Below are 18,721 nucleotides of genomic sequence, written 5' to 3' on the forward strand. Positions count from 1 at the left end.
TTTTCAAAGCTAAAATATGAACTTTTCTAAAAGCTGTTTCTTCTCTTGGAAAAAAGAGCCAAAGATTTCCAACTAAACATAACACAGTGAACTCTAAAGCCATACGGATGCCCTGATCCAAACAGGTCCCTACAGCTTGGACATCTTAATCTGGACTGCTGAAGCTGTAAGAAAGTTGTCCTGGAAGCCAGGGCAGGGCTTCTTCTTGCCCAACAAAACAAGAGAAGGCTGCTGCTGCCCTCTGCAACCCACACTCCCAGGGTAGTCCTACCAACATCACTCATTACTTAATGAAAAAATAATTTCTGAAAAGAAATACATTTCCTGTATTATTACACTTGAACATCACACATAGCATCCTTCAAACATATGGAAACCTATTAGTCCAATGAAAGCTGAGTACCCCCCAGTTTTTAAATTAAGGCAGAAGTTAAACTTTGAGGAAGAAAAAAGGTGTTGCATTCACTGCTTAAATTCAAGAAGAAAGTCTTGAAACAAAACCACCATCATGGTAGCTAATCAGATTTAATTCTGTCAATATAATCTGCTAACAAGTAAAATAACATTTAAAATTACCTTTGATGTTATAAAATACAAGTCCTTTATATACTGCATCAGGTTCTTGTGAACTAGATGACCACCCATCTGGACACAAGCCACTTCTTCCCCCTACACATCCCTCAATAACTGTCTATACTGCCTGCATTTCTTCTTCCTATAGCATCCAAAGCAAACTTTCAGCTTGCCAGAATAAAGAACCATATATCAGGTCCATATATTTTTGTCCTTGCTGCAAGAGTAATAAACACCTCCGCAGCTGAAGAACAGGACTGTAATCCAGATAAGGCTTTTAAACAAAAGCTGCACTGAAATATACTGCAGTACTCTACTAATATCTCCAATGCTTCTCCAAGTAAATCTAACCCCTGTTTAGCCAAACCTGTAACTTCAGAGGGTATGAAAACAAAACCTACTCATTTCCTGGCTGGGGGGGGTTGGAAAGGAAGTGTCAGACAGACTGTAAGCAAATCCAGGGTTAGTTTGGGGTGATACAGCAATTTCTTTACCCTCCAAAGAACTAATCCCATAAAAAAATGTGAAGGTACAGAATTAAACTGCGTGTTTTGAACATATACAAACATACACTGGCACAGCAGCCACTAAAAATCAGTCCCCATCTTTACTTATCAAAAGGCCCACTTCACACAAGCCCCCGACAAACCAGAGGGATACGTGTTCACATACGGAGAGCAACATTTGCTTTCCACAGCATTTTAAAAGTATTCGACAAGAGCAAACACATAATTCTTTATTAAACAATCAAAGACAACAAAAGCAAGTTTCTGTTGTCCCATCGTATTATACTACTAATCCTCTTTGGATGGCAATCAAAAGACCCCGAAATGCCAAGCTATGAAAGTGTATTTCCAAGCAGTGGTAGCCTCTGGCTCTTTGGCTACATCTTCAGTCTGTTGCTTTGGCAGACAGGAGTAATCCTGGTCTGTCAAATGGCAAATTCCCAGTGTACTTACCAGGGCTATCTCAGACTTCTTATTTTACTTAAAGGATATTTTAATTGTAATAAAACAAGTTTTCCTCCTTTGGAATAGGCAGGTAGGTTACTACTACTGCATTCCAGACAGCACTCAAGAAGCGCATTTTTCTACTTCATCTATTGCCCACGTGCCAAGCTTTGATTTGAGACACTGTCAGCAGATACTTAAACACAAGACCTTAGTGGGCTGTTTAAACAGGAATTCAGATGTACTATTTCCTCCAATACCTCTCCAAAACCAAGTAAACATATTCTGTATCTTCCCCCAGCTATTACTTATATAGGAAACTTAAATGTTATGCAAGTGTAGCAGCCACTTCTGCGGCCATACAGTGGTTTAAACCATATATACAGTAGAATATTTATATGATCTTTTTACATCATTAGCATGAAGCTAAGATGAACATTTTGAAATAAGTCAAACATTTACATGCAGCATACAAGTAAAATGCCATTAGAAAGTGTAGTGTTAATAAACGGAACAAATTAGCGATTGTGGTGGGTTGGCATCAAGGTTGCAAGAGCAGGTCATGCCATCCCTAGGATGCATCTTGGTGCCCAGGAAAAAAGAGGCAGTGAAACAGCCTCACTTTAAGCTTAGAGACACCTAGTTACTTTAGGATACCTCATTTAAAACTGTGGGCTGCCTAGAGATCACTGAATGGTTTGGGTTGGAAGGGACCTTAAAGATCACCCAGTTCCAACCCCCCTGCCATGGGCAGGGACACCTTCCACTGGACCAGGCTGCTCAAAGCCCCATCCAGCCTGGCCTTGAACACTGCCAGGGAGGGGCATCCACAGCCTCTCTGGGCAACCTGTGCCAGTGCCTCACCACCCTCACAGGGAAGAACTTCTTCCTTACATCTCATCTAAATCTACCCTCTTGCAGTTTAAAGCCATTACCCCTTGTCCTATCCCTACCTGCCCTTGCAAAAAGTCCCTCTCCAGCTTTCCTGTAGGACCCCTTTACGTACTGGCAGGCTGCTGTAAGGTCTCCCCAGAGCCTTCTCTTCTCCAGGCTGAACAACCCCAACTCTCTCAGCCTTTCTTCATAGGAGAGGTGCTCCAGCCCTCTGATCATCTTCATGGCCTCCTCTGGACTCCCTCCAACAGGTCCATGTCCTTCTTATGTTGGGGGCCCCAGAGCTGGACGCAGGACTCCAGGTGGGGTCTCACGAGAGCAGCAGAGGGGAGAATCCCCTCCCTCGACCTGCTGGCCACGCTTCTTTTGATGCAGCCCAGGATACAATTGGCCTTCTGGGCTGCAAGAGCACATTGCTGGGTCATGTTGAGCTTCTCGTCAACCAACACCCCCAAGTCCTTCTCCTCAGGGCTGCTCTCAATCCACTCATCGCCCAGCCTGTATTTGTGCTTGGGATTGCCCCGACCCATGTGCAGAACCTTGTACTTGGCCTTGTTGAACTTCATGAGGTTCGCACAGGCCCACCTCTCAAGCCTGTCCAGGTCCCTCTGGATGGCATCCCTTCCCTCCAGTGTGTCAACCACACCGCACAGCTTGGTGTCATATTCATAATATAATGAATTAGAGCAGAATTGGATAAGAAATGGAGTGCCAAGAATAGGGAAAAAAGTAGACAGGACAGGGCCAGATATTTCTGTAGTAATCAAATTATGCCACCAACAGCAAAGAAGTCATAATTGTGTACTTTCCTTGCTGTTAGGAGGTACCTGTAAATCCCACCAGCAACAACCCTGTAAGCCACATTGCTTGGTATATCTACCATGGGATGTGGAAGCATGTTGTCATTCTTACCCTACCGATGACCTAACAAAGGGATTAAGCCCCCCCGCCCCTTATTTTTAGACTGGAAATCATATGCCAGAAGATTCAATTAGAAGTACTGTGCAATGCACACCAAAGCAACGTTATACTTTGTTCAGTGTTTTAACATGCAATCACACAGAATAAAACACTAACTCATAATTAAGGAATTTGTTGCCAAACAATTAAACAAATATACTGAAGAATCAAAGATGAAGAATGTTGTCTTTAAGAATTAGAGGATCTCCAAAATTAATATCTAGCTGGTTACTGGTTTGAGTTTTAACAAGTCTCACACAAAGGAAAAGAAGGCATCATGCAGTTGTCTGGATTTTCCAGATGCATTCATCACTTCAAAAAATAAACTCAAGATATTAGTCAACATTAAGATCTACTCTTTAATTACCATTGAAGTGCTTGTTGTAAAAGTGTATATACACTTTTTAATAAGAAGAGGTTGTACTTTGAAGCACTGAGAAATACGAAATTTAACTGCCAAAATTAACACTTGATGTATATGCATGCGTATGTACACATAGCAAGACTGAAGTGCACTGCTGTTACAGGGTTCAGCTGTGTATGTAAATATATAGCAACTACTCTAATACAAGGAAAAGAGATGAAATTTTAATCAAATGAGACTTGTATCAGGTTCAGGGGAACTGAAAATAGGCTAAAAATGAAAAAATCTAGCAGAAGAATGACTTTAATATTAGGTAACATTTCAAATTTTATCACCTAAATCCACAAAATTCTTGATCTGCTTCTTGTGTTCTCTGCAGAGCTGAAGTCAGGACCAGCTAAATAAAAGATAATGCAACTAGGCATAACACAATAAAAGATATTACCTTCACAATGCATTATTGCTGCCAATTATAAGAATCACTTCAACTTAATTTCAAAGGCACAATCACCCTCAACTGTAACAGTCTCTTTTTTAAATTTCAAACAGTATTACATTAAGGCAATAACTCACCTTCCAGCTATAATATCAGTCTCCCTTATTGCAAAAATACATTTCATAAATACTTCTCATCGACAAGTCAAGCTAATTCAGGTTAATTTTATTGTATTTTGGTGCTATCTCACATTTGTGTGCAATTACCTTTATCATTTTATTGCCATGCCAGAAAGTAATCAGAACAATTATTTGAAAAAGGAGGTGTATAAATTCTAAATCACACTTGCTGGCATTTTTGATAAAATAGCAGCTTTATCTCAGAAAGTGGCAGGGACATCGGATAAATCATGCATCAGTCAAGTGTAGCTGACCCCCAAGTGCATTGCACAATATCAGGAGTGCTTCAAAAGAAACTTTCCTATATAATCCATCATTCTTTATAATACCAAAATAGCTATACCTGAAGAGTAGGAGCTAGAGAATAATAACAAAATAAATCTAAGCAATATGAACAAAACCATTAATAGTGCTCCTTAAGCTGAAGGAGAGTCAGGAATCTGAATTGTGTTCGAGGAAAGAATTTCATTGAAATTTTTAAAGTGAGTAGAACAGCTTTAAACAAATGAAGCAGCAAACTGTGTATTAAGAATTCACTAAAAATACAAATACATCTACAGGAAAATAAATACACACAGAAGACAGGTGTCAAAAAGACTCATACAAAAATACAAGATTATAGTCCTGGCATACACATCTGAATTTTCCTATCGTTATCCATCTCTGTTTGATTCAGGACAGCATGGACAAGCGTTTCACTGTATTAACAGAGAGCAAAGCATCACAGTTAGTACAAGACTCTGTTTACTAAGTTTAAATTTAATAACTACAAGAAATTCAGAGAGAAACAGAATTACATTTAGAATTAAATTTCTCATGAAATAGAAAAATTGCCACATTGTCATAGGAACCCCACAAACCCAAAGAACTCCTGAATACAGCGACATTCCTGATGTATGCTCACGCACATAACTACAGCCACATCTCAGCCTCTTCCACACAAACCCAACATACATCTTTGGTCACTGCAACAGAATCAGGGATCGAGTGGGAGACAAATACAGCGATTGTGGAAAATGCCCACGTCTGACTGCTTTCAGAAACCATTTTTCAGCAACCTGCTTAAAAACTGTTCAGCACATTACATCAGTGATAATTGATTTCTGCAAAAACCATATGCCAGGCATATATTGTGTCACACCAACGTGTGGTTGTGCTCAAAGTAAAACTGTAAACTAATACGCTATAAATATCACTAAAGAAACATGAGCTACCTTACATACATATTTAATATGCATCCAGAATGGGGGGAAACAGGACCAGGTAGCAGAGGAGCCTGGGCTGTGTCTGCACAGCCCCCGGCAGACCCCTGCTCCCCATGGCAAATGGGGCTGCGAGAGTTCACGTGTTTTACCTTAAACCTTCTGCTTTTCCACATATCAAAAGGAGAAAACTCGCCTAACAGCTAATGCTGCACCTTTCAACTAAAAGTGAGAGTGGGAGAAATGAAAAGGTTAGATAATAAATTATTAGTTTCATGTCGCTTGCCAGCTATATCACACCTAGCTTTGAATGAGGGGGAACTAGTGATTCTTCCTACCATGCCCAGTTGTGCAGAAGATAATCAAATATTTCTCTGCCAGTATTCCAGGTACCGGCTAAAAGATGCTTGCAACTGGAAGATACATATATATAACTAAACAGATGATTGTTTAATAGAAAAAAAGCAAAGCAAGACTTTCTTTTCCTGAATTTCTTCTCCTGAATTTCTTCCTCAATCATTCCATTTTAAAAAAATAAAAACAATTTTCTTTTGTGGAAAAGAGAAAGAAAATCTTCTACAGAGGGGTAGAAGACACAGAACATGCCAAAATACTACTTTTTAAGCCACATTACATTAGTAAAGCAGATTAAAACCACAAGAGATGCCACTATTAAGACATTTTTAACAGTGATAGCAGTTGCCAGCAGGAATAGTTAGATATGCAAGTTTGATTGTACTAGAAATATTTTCCTAGAGGAGCATTACTAATGTTACAAAAATAGTTATTCCATAGAAAAAAAACATATTCTTATCTCCAAAGTTCATTTTAATTATTTGAAGAATACAGTTATTGACTAAAAATGTGTTGATGCCTTTGAGTAAGGCACATTGTTCTGAATTTCTTGATAACAGAGCTGTTTTCTTATTTTACTATGAAGTTACTGCCCTACACTTATTGAAGCATCAAGCCTCAAAATTAAGCCTGTTTGTTTTTCAATAGATGAGGTACTTACTAGGAAATGGAAGCAAACAGCTAACTTATAACTGAAATCATAGCATTGTCCTGTTAGTTTATGCTCTGTGGCAGACAGATACATGATGGGGAAAGGTCCACTGATGCCTGTTACCAACCATGACAGAGCTACAGAGATTTACAATGCAGCATCAATCTTGTCAACTGGATTCTTAATACTGACTGCTGGACACTGGGGAAAAAAAACTATGTTACATGAACTCTTTCGTAATGCTGGACTTTCAATGCACACCTAAATGCAAGGATATTTTACTAGAAACTTACGTTTGGAACAAGCCTTGATGCCATGGTAGATGAAAGGTCTCCACCTATAAGGAAAAAATTCTCAATTAGATTGAGATTGAATTCAAATTCCACAGGAAGAATAGTATATGTCAATAGTGTCACTTCCCTTATAACCAACTCTATCAGGTTTTTAAATAGGCTCTAAGTTTCAGTATATATAATTTCAAAAGTGACCCTGATTTTTTTCTTTTACAAGTAACCAGGAATTTTAATGTTCATTAGGTCATCTACTGCTTGTTATGAGTCAAACAAAAATCAACAGATGGCACACTGAAGACTTCCTCCATAACAAGCACTACACAGCTCTGATCTTTTCATTAAGAATGCCTTAAAAGATATAGTATTAATTTAAGAAATATTTGTACAGGCAGTAATGCACTTCTGAGTTTCTTAGTAAAATAAACAGCCTTTTGTGATACAGGAAATAACACATTTTAAGGCATGAAAGCAAGTGACTTTCTTAGTTATATCCTGGGTTTAGAAGTACAGATTGCAAAACACTAAGAAAGTACCTAAGAAACATTAACTTCAATTACTATAATTCTAGTCTTAAACAGTATCATTATTTGTACATCATTAACAAAAATACAACAGGTTCCTCTTTGCTCTCACCCTTTCAAATAAAGGGCAATTGCTATTTCCTTGACATTTACTCAGTTCCCCCCCTCCATTTTCTCTTCAGTGCTATTTAGCTAAGATCACTATATCTTTGCAAAGATGTGCTACAAACATTACATCTTTGAAAATCAGGGAGATTATCTGACAAAGCTCAGCCTCAGAGTCCTGACTCACAGCCAACCTCAATGGGAACTCTTCCACTTAAGTTGGGGAACTCACTGCTCCACAGGAGAGGATAACTACCTGCTTAAGAAATGATAAATCTCTTAAAAGAAATGACACGAACTTCTGAGGCTTTCCAAGGCCTCTCAAACACATCAAGCCTTGAAGTCCAAGGCAGTGACAGAACTTACAGCCAATTCCAAACTACTTACAAGAAAACAGTAATATTTAATCTTAGTATTGCATCTTAATTATTTTAAGAGTTTAAAGTTAAGATCCTGAATAATGAGTATTTTAAATATACTAACAATCATACCCTTGCAAGGTGGGCATTGCAAAGATCACTCATTCCATTTTTAAATATGAATAAGTCAGGCAGATGAGCAATCTAATAGAGTATTACCTAAAATATCTGTCACAGAGCTAAAAATAAAGTAGCAATTTCTATTGCCAGTTCAGAGCTTTAACTTTTAAAGTCTGTAGCAACACTCAGCTTTTTTTCAGATTTTTCTGAAGGGTAAAGCTCGAATATTTGCCTCGAAAAGCAAATTTATCCAGAAGCTCTTTTCAAACCCAGGCCAAAGACCAAAGAGAAGTACAGTGTGTAAGTGCACTGAATTAAGCCAACGTTACATAGAGATACCCAGGAGTATGCATCTGTCCTCTGCCTTTGCTACACATCCCCAGGAGGCCAAGGAGCAGAGCAGCTGCCAAGCTGGCCAGGGATGGCATGCCGAGATGGCAGCCCAGCATCCCCCGCGTTACTGGGAAGGCAAGCCAGCAGCATGCCTCCGTCCCATCCGCTCTGCCAGGCAAAGCAAGAATCAGCCACCATCAAAACGGCACTTGTACATCAGCAGGTGACCCAAGAAAGGCTCATCTACCACCTCTACCAGAAAAGAGAAACTCAAAGCCTTCCTCTGAAATACCTGCATCTTTTACAAACTGAATATGATTAAAGTCTGGATACATTTGCATGAAGGACTGGCACCTATGCGCTTTTGCTTCACTTGCACCAAATGTTAAATAATTACCATTTAACAGTTCCTTATGCCCCTCTTCCCATTTCCTATCGGTTGATCTGATGGCACATGCTGCTTTGGATTCTGGTGAGATCCACTTGCTCCTAACCTTCCCATTGGGAAATAAAGTGTTTCCAAGATAGCAGCTGCTCATGGGTAGATGAAGGGCTGCTCCATCAGGTCAGCCACACAAGCATTCATCCTGACTGAAGGAGCTCAGAGCCCAGCAGACATCTCTGGGACAAAACCGGTCAGGAAACATCCCTTCTCATAACAATTTTTTGGTTTATATTTACTTGCAACACAGTTTCTCTCCCTGTTTATGAAATGTGAAAATCAAGTTAAATTTCAAGTTGTTTTAAATAGCATCTAATTTGTGGTGACAACAGCAGTTTAATTGCTAGCCAGGTTCCACATGATGCATTAATGTTTATCTAAAAATCTCTGCAGCACCCCCATAAGAATGCTCACATACTTTTAACAGCAATCCACACAGAGCCCAAGAGTAAATCCAGATCAGTCACCAAAAATTTCTTCAACAGTTTTAGGCAATTCCCCTTGACACTTCCTCAATGCAACAGTCTCTAAAAAGCATGAGTAAAGATACCCAGCTTCTCCTACAGCACAGGAAAACTTTATGCCCATCTGTGTTTGCTAAGGTCTTCACAAATGGTATTTTTGACCTGCTGAACCAGAGAATACATACTGACTTTGAGTGTAAGCACATACAGCTCACGAGGGATGCAATGCCTGGTGGAGAAACTAAGCCCAGCTTCGAGGAGATTAGACTTCAAGGAGAAGAGGAAACAGGTTCCAGCTTTAAGGGAAAGGATTCTTACAAAAGGACTAGCTCGCACCTCACAAGCACAACAGTTGCTTGCTCCCTGCTGGGAAGTCCCAAGAAACAGGGCAATACACTGGGGGAAGCCCCTAGGACCACCAAGACCTTGGTGAGGTTGGTGGCTGAGAAGGACAAATTAACCAAAAGGCTGCACAGTGCCTAAGGAGAGTCAGGATTGATTAGTGTTCGTGACCTATTTCTGCCCCAGGTTGAGCTCAACCATCTGCTAGTCCAGAACGGCTTTCCTCTGATGACAGGTAACTTGGGCAAAGCCAGTAATGCCCAAGCCATGGTGGTTAGAAGACTACCTGCAGCTAGATAGGTGAAAACTGTACAAGACCACTGCTGTAAGTCAGAGGGCTAGGAAAGTTGAAAACATCATTCCAAAATGCATCTCAGCCTTGCAAAGATTGTCTTGTTGGAAGAGGCCAGTATGTACGCTACTAACTACTTCTCACATTGAGTTGAAGGGTTCCCCTGTGGTTGACTTTGAAGATAAGAACCCAATACCTCTTCTGAATGGCACAGGAATTGCCACTGATCAAATTCAATCATGATACCTCATTCTGGATCACGTTCCAGAAACTGAGACACCAGAATCACTGGACCCATCTTAAAAGACTGAAACCTTATTGTCAGCAACCCCTTCACCAAATGGAAAATTTCCTCCTGCATTTGCAGAGAGTAGGATAACCTAAAGGGATCAATTCACAAGCAGAAGTGTGGGGGGGAAGAGTAATTTGTCCCCATCCTCACTAGCTCAGAACTGCTTGACTAGGACCAATGAAGCCCATCTCCTATTGAGTTCCTGGCCTCAGCTCCCCTTGGCCTTTAAATCAAGATGTGCTGAAGTTCCCCAGAACTTCTGTTCCCACACAAGAGCTGTGCAGTGGGATGCTCCTGAGATACCTGGAAGATACAGAAATGCCTTCAGGTGCCAAATAGGAGCTCCCGCACAGTAGGAGATGAGATGGTGCAGGAAGCTAATATATCACAGACCCACCCTGTGAGCATTCCAAACCTTTGAATATGTCAATAGACCAAAAATTTAAAGAAAAGTCAGAGGTTACATCAAAAATCAGATCCTTAAAGGACATGAAAAATTTCAGCCATATTTTGTTGATAGTCTAGAACGGAAGTCCTTGGGTTTTAAGATACTTTCCTGTTTATTTTCACAGGCCTGCAGCCTGAAAAGTACAGGTGATGGCAGCACTACGGTAAGAACTCTCAGATTCATAAAAAGTATTCTTCTCAGTTCATCAACTTTTAAATGCTAAAGGAAGATTCTCCTTGAAAGACAAGTCCTCAGGATCCACAGAACATAATACTCTCTGGTTTCAGTACTAAAATTTAAAAACAGCTATTATATCAAGTCAGTACATGAATAAAATTCCATATGAAAACATTTAAAGTACATTAGATTTTTGGTCAAGATGAAAGACTGAAAAAAACTCAAGCAATCTATTCTAATTGGGTTCCCATGGTAACTGTACAATTGGGTTTTTCAGTATAACATCCCAAAGGCCCAATGCACACTTGTAAAATATACTTCAAACAGCCTGAATTGTTTTTACATTACAGCACTCCCAGGAAGATCAATTACTATACATCCCCACCCTAACTATTAGTGGCAGGAGATGTTAACACTATTGGCCATATTAACATAAGTCATGTAAAAAACACCACATATCACCATCATTATATAAAACTAATTACACACTTCAGATTCATCAAACATGTTCTGAGTAATAAACCAATACTAGTCTTGTCACAAGATCATGTTTACTGAATGTTAGAAATCAACCCCAAATATATGCCAAACCATTTTGCTTCTCATATTGATTTCAAGGATAAACAGAATCAATCATTAATAATTACATTATAAGATGACCCATAGGGTTAATCATATTCTTAGAAACTCTCACTATGGAATCAAATATAGCTGCACAAAAAGACAACTGAAAAGCATTCAAATCCAGGCCATACGCGTTACCAATAATATAAAACAAGGTGCATTCACTAACATGCAACTCGTAATTGGTGAAAACAAAATAGTACTATTGTTCTATTTAAAAAAAAAACCACAAGCATTTATTAAAAAAAGTTTCTCAGATTAAGCACTTTGCCTTGTTGGGCCTCAATTTCACCTTCTGAAAGCACAACACTGGCTGTAGACCCAGCTCGTCCTTCCAGACAAGCCTTCCATCCAACTGCCTAAGCCTCAAAGCTAAAAGGAGATGACCCACACCCACTAAGCAGGATTCAAACCCAACTAATTCACTTATCTTCCAGGGAAAAAAAACAAAAACCTGCAGCCCATTTGAATAAAGTCAATCCCATTTCTCAATCAACCAACCAGAAATCTTGGTATTTCATGGACTGAAGTCAGCAAATAACCAGAGATATTCTGGTGTCAATAGGAGACTGTGCAAGGGATTTCCCTTTTCCCCCCACCCTTCCCACTACACTATATCTGATCATACTAAACTCCAACAGAGCAAGATGAAGGGAAAATGAAGTTGTGTGAATTGTTTCTCCAGGACACTGCTGACAGTCTAAAAATGTACTGTCAACACAGCCAGCCCACTGCTGCCAAAGCAAGTTTGTGCATTCCATGTGTATTTTTAGATGCTGTACATTCCATCTTCTGTTTTTTATATGTGAAACAGAAAAATTAATCTTTTAACAGGGCCTTAAGTATACTTTAGGTGTTTATTAAAAAGTTTAACTAATTAACAGACCTTCTGCATACTTGAATGTACAAACAACCAAAGATAACATTATTGTTTGCATTGTACCAACTGCTCTAAAGCAGTCAGATAATTTAAATATTACTGACTGATGATTATGCAGCAGCAACATTTACAAGACAGCACTAATACTTGCTATCTGCTAATGCAGAGCTACCTGGAGGGAGTTAAATTTGCACTTAGAGCATGTAGATGGCATGATTCAGAAAACAAAGCAAATCTGACTTCAGTGGGCTGTGCTGCTAATACATACTACTTCACTAAAACACTGATTTCATTAATCTGATCATAATGCACTAAAAAGTGGCATTCAAATAATAAAAACCTGAAAATGCACCCATCAGGTAAGACCAAAAGCCCATCTCTTCAGTATACCATCTTCAATGGCACCAACAGCACATAGCTACTCAGTACTATAAAAACAGGGTGAAGCATTTAGTGATTTTTACTGGTATACTATCATGCCCCCCAAAAAGTGGGATTCAAAATTCCCGAGTCAGAAGTGGGATTTCTGAATGTAAAATAAAAGTTAGTTTCTGAGCCCAAACCCAGCATCCCCAGCTGCCTATTCCAAGACCCACAGCTCAGCTACACGCTGAGTAGTGAACATACAGCACGATCTGAACCACCACTTGCTGCTTCCCCAGATGCCATCAGCTCCCGCTTTGAGAGAGGCAGAAGTATTCTTTATTCCCCTTTGCCAAGCTGCTCAAGACTACAGGCCCTCTGTCAGTAGTGCTATTTTACTACTATTTCACTTGAAAAGTCAGAACCTTTGTATCAATGAACTCCCCTCTTCCTCCTTGAGATTAAAGGTGACTTCTTCAGAGATAGGTATTTTTAATCACCTTCAGAACCTCTGTTGTGTTGGGGAGAATTTCAGCTGCATGTCCAAGTTTTACAAGTGACCTGAAAAGGTAACTGAAATGATTTATATCATTTAATTTGGCACAATATAAATCAATAGATAGCAGATAGTCCTGACAGACATCAGGACAGGGTGCTTTTGCTCTGCTGATATAAAATAGTAAATAAGAGAACAACTTGAAAAAGGATTAGCAAAAAGCATCAACACAGTGATGTATTTCCAAAGAAAACCTTTCGCAATTACTCAACTTCCATAAAACTCCAAAGCCCCACAAGCTTTATTGACATTCAAATACATTTGACTTTTTTAAACAGTAGTCTGGACCACACAAGTAGATCAGTTTTAAAATTGCATTTTGTATTTCTGGAAAATACTTCAAGACAGGTTTGGTCTGGTTTTATAGTTTGGTTGTTCCTCCAGCTGTATGTTTAACTTAATGCTGGCCCAAATGCACCTGTACGGGGTGATAACATTAGCCTTACAGGAGACAAAATTTAACACAGGATTTTTTTTTCTTGCATTAGGAAGGTTTTGCTCATTATACCTTCAGATAAATTAGCACAACTGAAGCCCTTGCCAGCATAAATTTGTAGAACAGCAACCTTCACCGCTATCAGCAGAGCTAAGAAACTCAAGAACTGCAAGTCTGCAGTAAGGACACCAAACCAGGCCTTTTGCTTTTTAATTATGGCATTAATGAAGAAGTTAAAGTTCACAAAAGCAGCCAAGACACATGCTGAAACCTGTCACTACCCTAAAAGATTTCAAGCCTCCTGAAATTAAAACTTTATCCTACATTTTCCCATTAGTTACATTCTCTTCACCAGTCCAGATATCTTATGAACACTTGGTAAACTAGAGAATTGCACAATCCGTCAATAAAGTAAGCGTATTTTGAACTACTGTCCATATGACTCAATTTGTCAGTAAAAACTGCCACCAGCACTGCACTTGCAGAAAAATGTCCATAAATGCATTATTGCGACTGGCAGATCGATGTCCATAATAAAAACAAATAGATTTAACAAGTGCTTGCTTTTACGAGTTACGCGATTGGTGGGATGTGTATTCAGCTTCACCCGACAACTTCTGGGAATGGGCAATACGGACCGGGTTAGGCACTTGCTGACTTCACCCGTTTACAAACAGGAAATTATTCTACTGCAGGAAATCTTTAAAAGCATTAGACTGAATACTAATGCCTTCAGGAGGTACTTAGAAGTTTCACACATTCAGAATTTAACAAATTGTTCTGTGAAATATAAGATGAGATGTTAACAACTATCATAAGCAGTGAGGCTTTTTTTGCCTCACTCTCTTTGCAGAAAATAAGTTTAATTTAGGTCAGCTGCATCCCAGGCAGAATGATGGCTGGGAAACCAGGCTCACTAGTCTTGAGGCTGATGTTAAACACCCCAACAAATCAGGGCCTACAATTTCTTCCCACAAAGCTCTTACAGCACCAACACAGAATGACCATCACTGCTGAAACCACCTTTCAGTCACCACAAGTGAGGACGTCACCCTTTGTATCAGAGGGGGAAGACATGGCTCACAGGGAAATTATGCACCTGTTAGAGCACGAGGGGTATAGCAGCCAGCATACCAAGCTTTAATTCATAAACATCAGTTGTTCTCACTCCTCTAAAACCCTAATTACATGGGAAAAGAACACTACAAAACCAGTCTTCGACATGCTCTCCTTTGGATTGTTTTGCATTACTGTTTCTTCTAATGGTTTTCCCTGTCACCAAAGTCAGTTTAAAGAGAATTTCTTTGGTGCACCCTTTCCATCTTATCCACAATTCCCATAACAAAGTTAATACTTTTTCTGCACGAGTCCTTAAATTAGCCATTCAAGGAAACCCCGATAACCTTTCCAAAGGGCATGAGCTTCTCCTTCAGGCTACTATCCCTTTAGTGATGCCATTAACTGATTCTCTACATACGTTAAGCATTAAACAGTGGTGACAAGTTAATTACAGACTTATCAAGAGATAAAGTAGTCACGGTAACACAAGTTGCAATATAACTACAACAGTTTCCTATAGAGCTTCTGTTCAGTTGCTGGTGTAATTGGTGTAATTAACTTGTCATGGATCAGAATGCAGATAGGAATTGCTAAAGCCACCTTGCAAGCTCACACGGCTACATCTTTTTTCCTCTGAAGCTTGAGGCTTTTGGTAGAATTGTCCACATTTGGAACACTTCTGTTTGAAAACAAAGCAAACAAAACTTTTTACTTGGAAAAATTATGGCACAGACTGACAAGACATTCACAAGAAAACAAATAAGCAACTTGGCAAATTTCACATAACTGTGTTTTTTAGACAAAACTATCCTGCATTACAGGGGTGGTTTTTCACCCCAGAGGCAATAAGCTTTATAAACATCATAGCACTCAAACATGCACTAAGGAACTTAAAAAGATGACTCAAGCCAGAGAGGGGGACCTGTTCAAGAGGGCAAAAGCCCCAACCCAAAATTAAGACCTAAAGAAATAACTTGGGGTTAAAACAAGATAGTCTGTGGTATCTCTGATTCTGTTCCAAGGCTGCAAGCGCTAGCCTAAAAAGCGGAGCCAGGCTGTCCCATGTTTACTAACCCTTCAGGTCTTGACACAAGAGGCAGCCACAAAGATGCATCGGCTCTGCTCACTTCTTCCTGCAGAGACCATACAGAAACCTTTCCAAAGGGGTGCCCGTGCACTGGTGGTGGAACAGAGCTGCTAGAGGAGACTTTCAGCTCACCAGACCTTCTGCAGGCTTCCACACCACAGAGCAGGGAGGCACTGTAATGCGACAGGAGATCGCCTATCATGGCTCCACTTAAGCTGCATTTCCATGCAAGCAACAGAAGACCAAAGGCCACAGTGGAAGTTCAGGAAGGGAGAGCTCTTACACTGCCCATTTTGGCCCCCCACGCATTAGGGAGACAGGCAGGGCTTGGAGGCCAAAACCTTCATCAGGTTCACAAGGGAACCCTGTCTTCTAGACAGACCCCTCCAGAAAATAACCCTTGTCTTCTGTGCAGGGGGAGCACAAGTCTGGACACAAGAGTTATGCTGTGACAGTCATTTCTAAACTAAGCATTACACCCCAGTTTACAAAACGAATGCTTTCCTATGTGAAACATTGTAGAGACTGCACCTTACCACTTAATAAGAGCTCCATTTCACAAAAATAAGATACAACTCAGTAACAGGTTTATTTGGGAGTCAGGGGCAAAAAAATACATCATTTTTTACATTTACTTTGTTTTAAAAACTGTGTACAGTTACAATACTGTACCTATTTTATGAACAGTTGCAGAGCTTGGCTTTTACATCAATGGCAAAAGTACATTTTTATGTTAATATCAATTTGACATGCAGTATTTTAGCACAGCTTCACGCTAATCTGATCTGACCACAGGCTGCTGCCAGAAAGCAGGGCACCGCCATCCACTCGCTCCTTGCGCTGCTCCTATCCACAGCCCGATGCTAACCAACGCACTTTTAGGAGTGCCTCGGCTCCCACAGCGGCCACAAAACCGCTTTCCCCTGGGCAAGGGAAGGGTTTGGCAGAGCTGGCTGGGGCAGGAGCAGCGCCTGGGGCAGCTCACTGCCAGCCTGGGTTAAACTGTACAACCCACGTTCCCCTGCAGGGATGATTGCCGACCAACACGTGGGCCTAGTGCCTGCTCTGGCAGCAAAGGCCTTGGGAGCAAAATAGGGATATTCCCCTTCCTCAGGCCTGCAGGTGTCAGTGAATACGGATGCCGGGGAAGCAAAGAACTCCCCGTCACTCAGCAGCCTGTAAGACTACGTAAAGCCTCAGCGTAGTGAAGGGGCTGTGACGGCTCACCCCTGCCACAGCCCCTCAGGGGGACGCAGGAGGCCCCGGCCCGGCCTCGGGGAGCGGCCCTGGTACCAGGCCCAGCCGGGCGGCAGCTCCCGCCAGCCCCAGCCCGTAGCCATCTTCCCCCTCCGCCCCGCCATGAGGCGGCCGCCGCCGCCGCCGCCACCTAGACCAGGCCCGCGGAGGCCGCCGCTGCTGCTTCCTTCTGCGCGGCCGCCCCGAGCCCGCCCCGCCGGGCCCCGGAGCCCCGCGGCTCCCCGGCCCGCCCGCGCACCTGCCCGCGAAGGAGAAGGAGGAAGAGCGGCGGAGAGGCCGCCGCAGCGTCCCCGGCACCACGGAGGGGGCTGTTCCTGTCGGGCCGCGGCGCCGCCGCCGGGGCGGAGCCGCCCGGCAGCTCCCGTAGCCCGGAAACCCGCATCAGGGCGGGCGGGAAACGGCCCGAGCAGGCCCGGCCCGGCGGCCTTGCCCCACAGCCAGCAGCGCCTGGCCCCGGCTCCAGCCCCGGGCATGGCGGTGGCGACCTGCCGGGCCTCCTACCTGGCTCTGTTGGAGCTGCTCCGGGCCGGGCTCCGGAGGAGGGAGGGAAGGAGGGAGGGGTTACCTCAGCCCCCTCGCCCTGTTTATATGGCCGGGGCAAAGAGGGCGCACATCGCCCGGGGTCATGCAGCCCACCTGCGCCAGGCTCAAAGCCAATGCGGCCGCTGCGGGTCACGCAGGTGGTCAGAAACAGGTATTTCTGCAAAAGTCTATCTCAAAATGACGGTCCGTGGGCAAGTAACGCAGGAGGAGCCCGAGCCCGCGCCGCGCTGGGCCCCTGCGGCGGTCCTGCACCGTAGTTCTTCCTTTAGGCACTGAAATGTGCGTGGCTGCTGGGCAAAATCTGCCACATCTGGAAGCAAAATGCAGGTCTTATAACTGCATGTGTTTTTTAAAATTATCTAGGCTTGTCCTTCGTTGTGCTCCCACTTTGGGGCAGGATGGTGAAGGGCAAGAGGCAAGGAGTGGCAGTGTCGAGGAATTGGCCTTTTTCACTCCTTTGCAAAGTTAGGGGTAAGGGTGGGGACAGTGAATTAGACCAGAGTTTGCAGCGGGGGAAGCGTTTGGCAAACACAATTCCTAAAAGAGGAGACGTGGAGGAGGTAAAGGGGGAGTGAAATGTCAGAGGGAAGTAGACTGTAGGGTGAGGTTTATTTGAGGTCGTAAAAAAACAGGACAAAAAGTGCCAGTAAAGTTTGCAACAAGAAACCGCTAATTTTCAAGCCAGAGAATCTTTCACTGTCTGAATCTTAATCTGAGTTGTATCAGCAAAAATTTTATTAGTCATGCTGTATGACCCAGAAGCTATCACAAAATGGAGGAATCCACTTGGGAAGGATCAGAACAATTTTTAAAAAGTCATTACAGAATTCAGGAAATCCTTTTTTCATAGTGAATGAACGCTGTAAATAACATGGCATCGAGTTAGTGCCTGCGTGTTAAATCTGATTCTAAAAAAATATAAAATTTGGTCCAAAATGCAGAAGTTTCCCCAATGCAATTGAAAATACCTTTGCAATAGTTCCTGCAGGCTTACAAAAGGGCAACTACTCACACGGGTGTGTAATAGTACTGAGACACTCCTGCTGGTTTTAGAAGTAATATTTTTAACATGACACCTAGTTTTCCCTTTTGCTTTCTGGGCCGTTAACCTTGAGTCTCTCAAGGAAACGTAAGCAAGGAGTGTTTACCACCCTGTCTTACTTT

At 41.9% G+C, this 18,721-nt stretch overlaps 1 protein-coding gene across 3 annotated transcripts in view; it reads right to left on the reverse strand.

Moving 5' to 3' along the window:
* Nucleotides 1-17,526, reverse strand: part of MGMT (O-6-methylguanine-DNA methyltransferase) — a 173,392-nt gene extending 155,866 nt beyond the window's left edge. The window contains exons 1-2 of one of the 3 annotated variants that reach the window (XM_050899294.1): nt 17,516-17,526; nt 6,858-6,901 (exon numbers count right to left, since the gene is read on the reverse strand). In XM_050899294.1, the coding sequence (XP_050755251.1) occupies nt 6,858-6,881 (24 nt within the window). In that variant the 5' untranslated portion in view covers nt 6,882-6,901; nt 17,516-17,526. Of the gene's footprint in view, nt 1-6,857; nt 6,902-15,270; nt 15,294-17,252; nt 17,298-17,515 lie in introns of those variants that run through there. The other 2 variants (XM_050899292.1, XM_050899293.1) reach the window with 2 other exon arrangements.
* Nucleotides 17,527-18,721: the final 1,195 nt, after the last annotated feature.

This window comes from Gymnogyps californianus, chromosome 6, assembly GCF_018139145.2.
Source record: "Gymnogyps californianus isolate 813 chromosome 6, ASM1813914v2, whole genome shotgun sequence".
NCBI classification, from domain to species: Eukaryota; Metazoa; Chordata; class Aves; order Accipitriformes; family Cathartidae; genus Gymnogyps; species Gymnogyps californianus.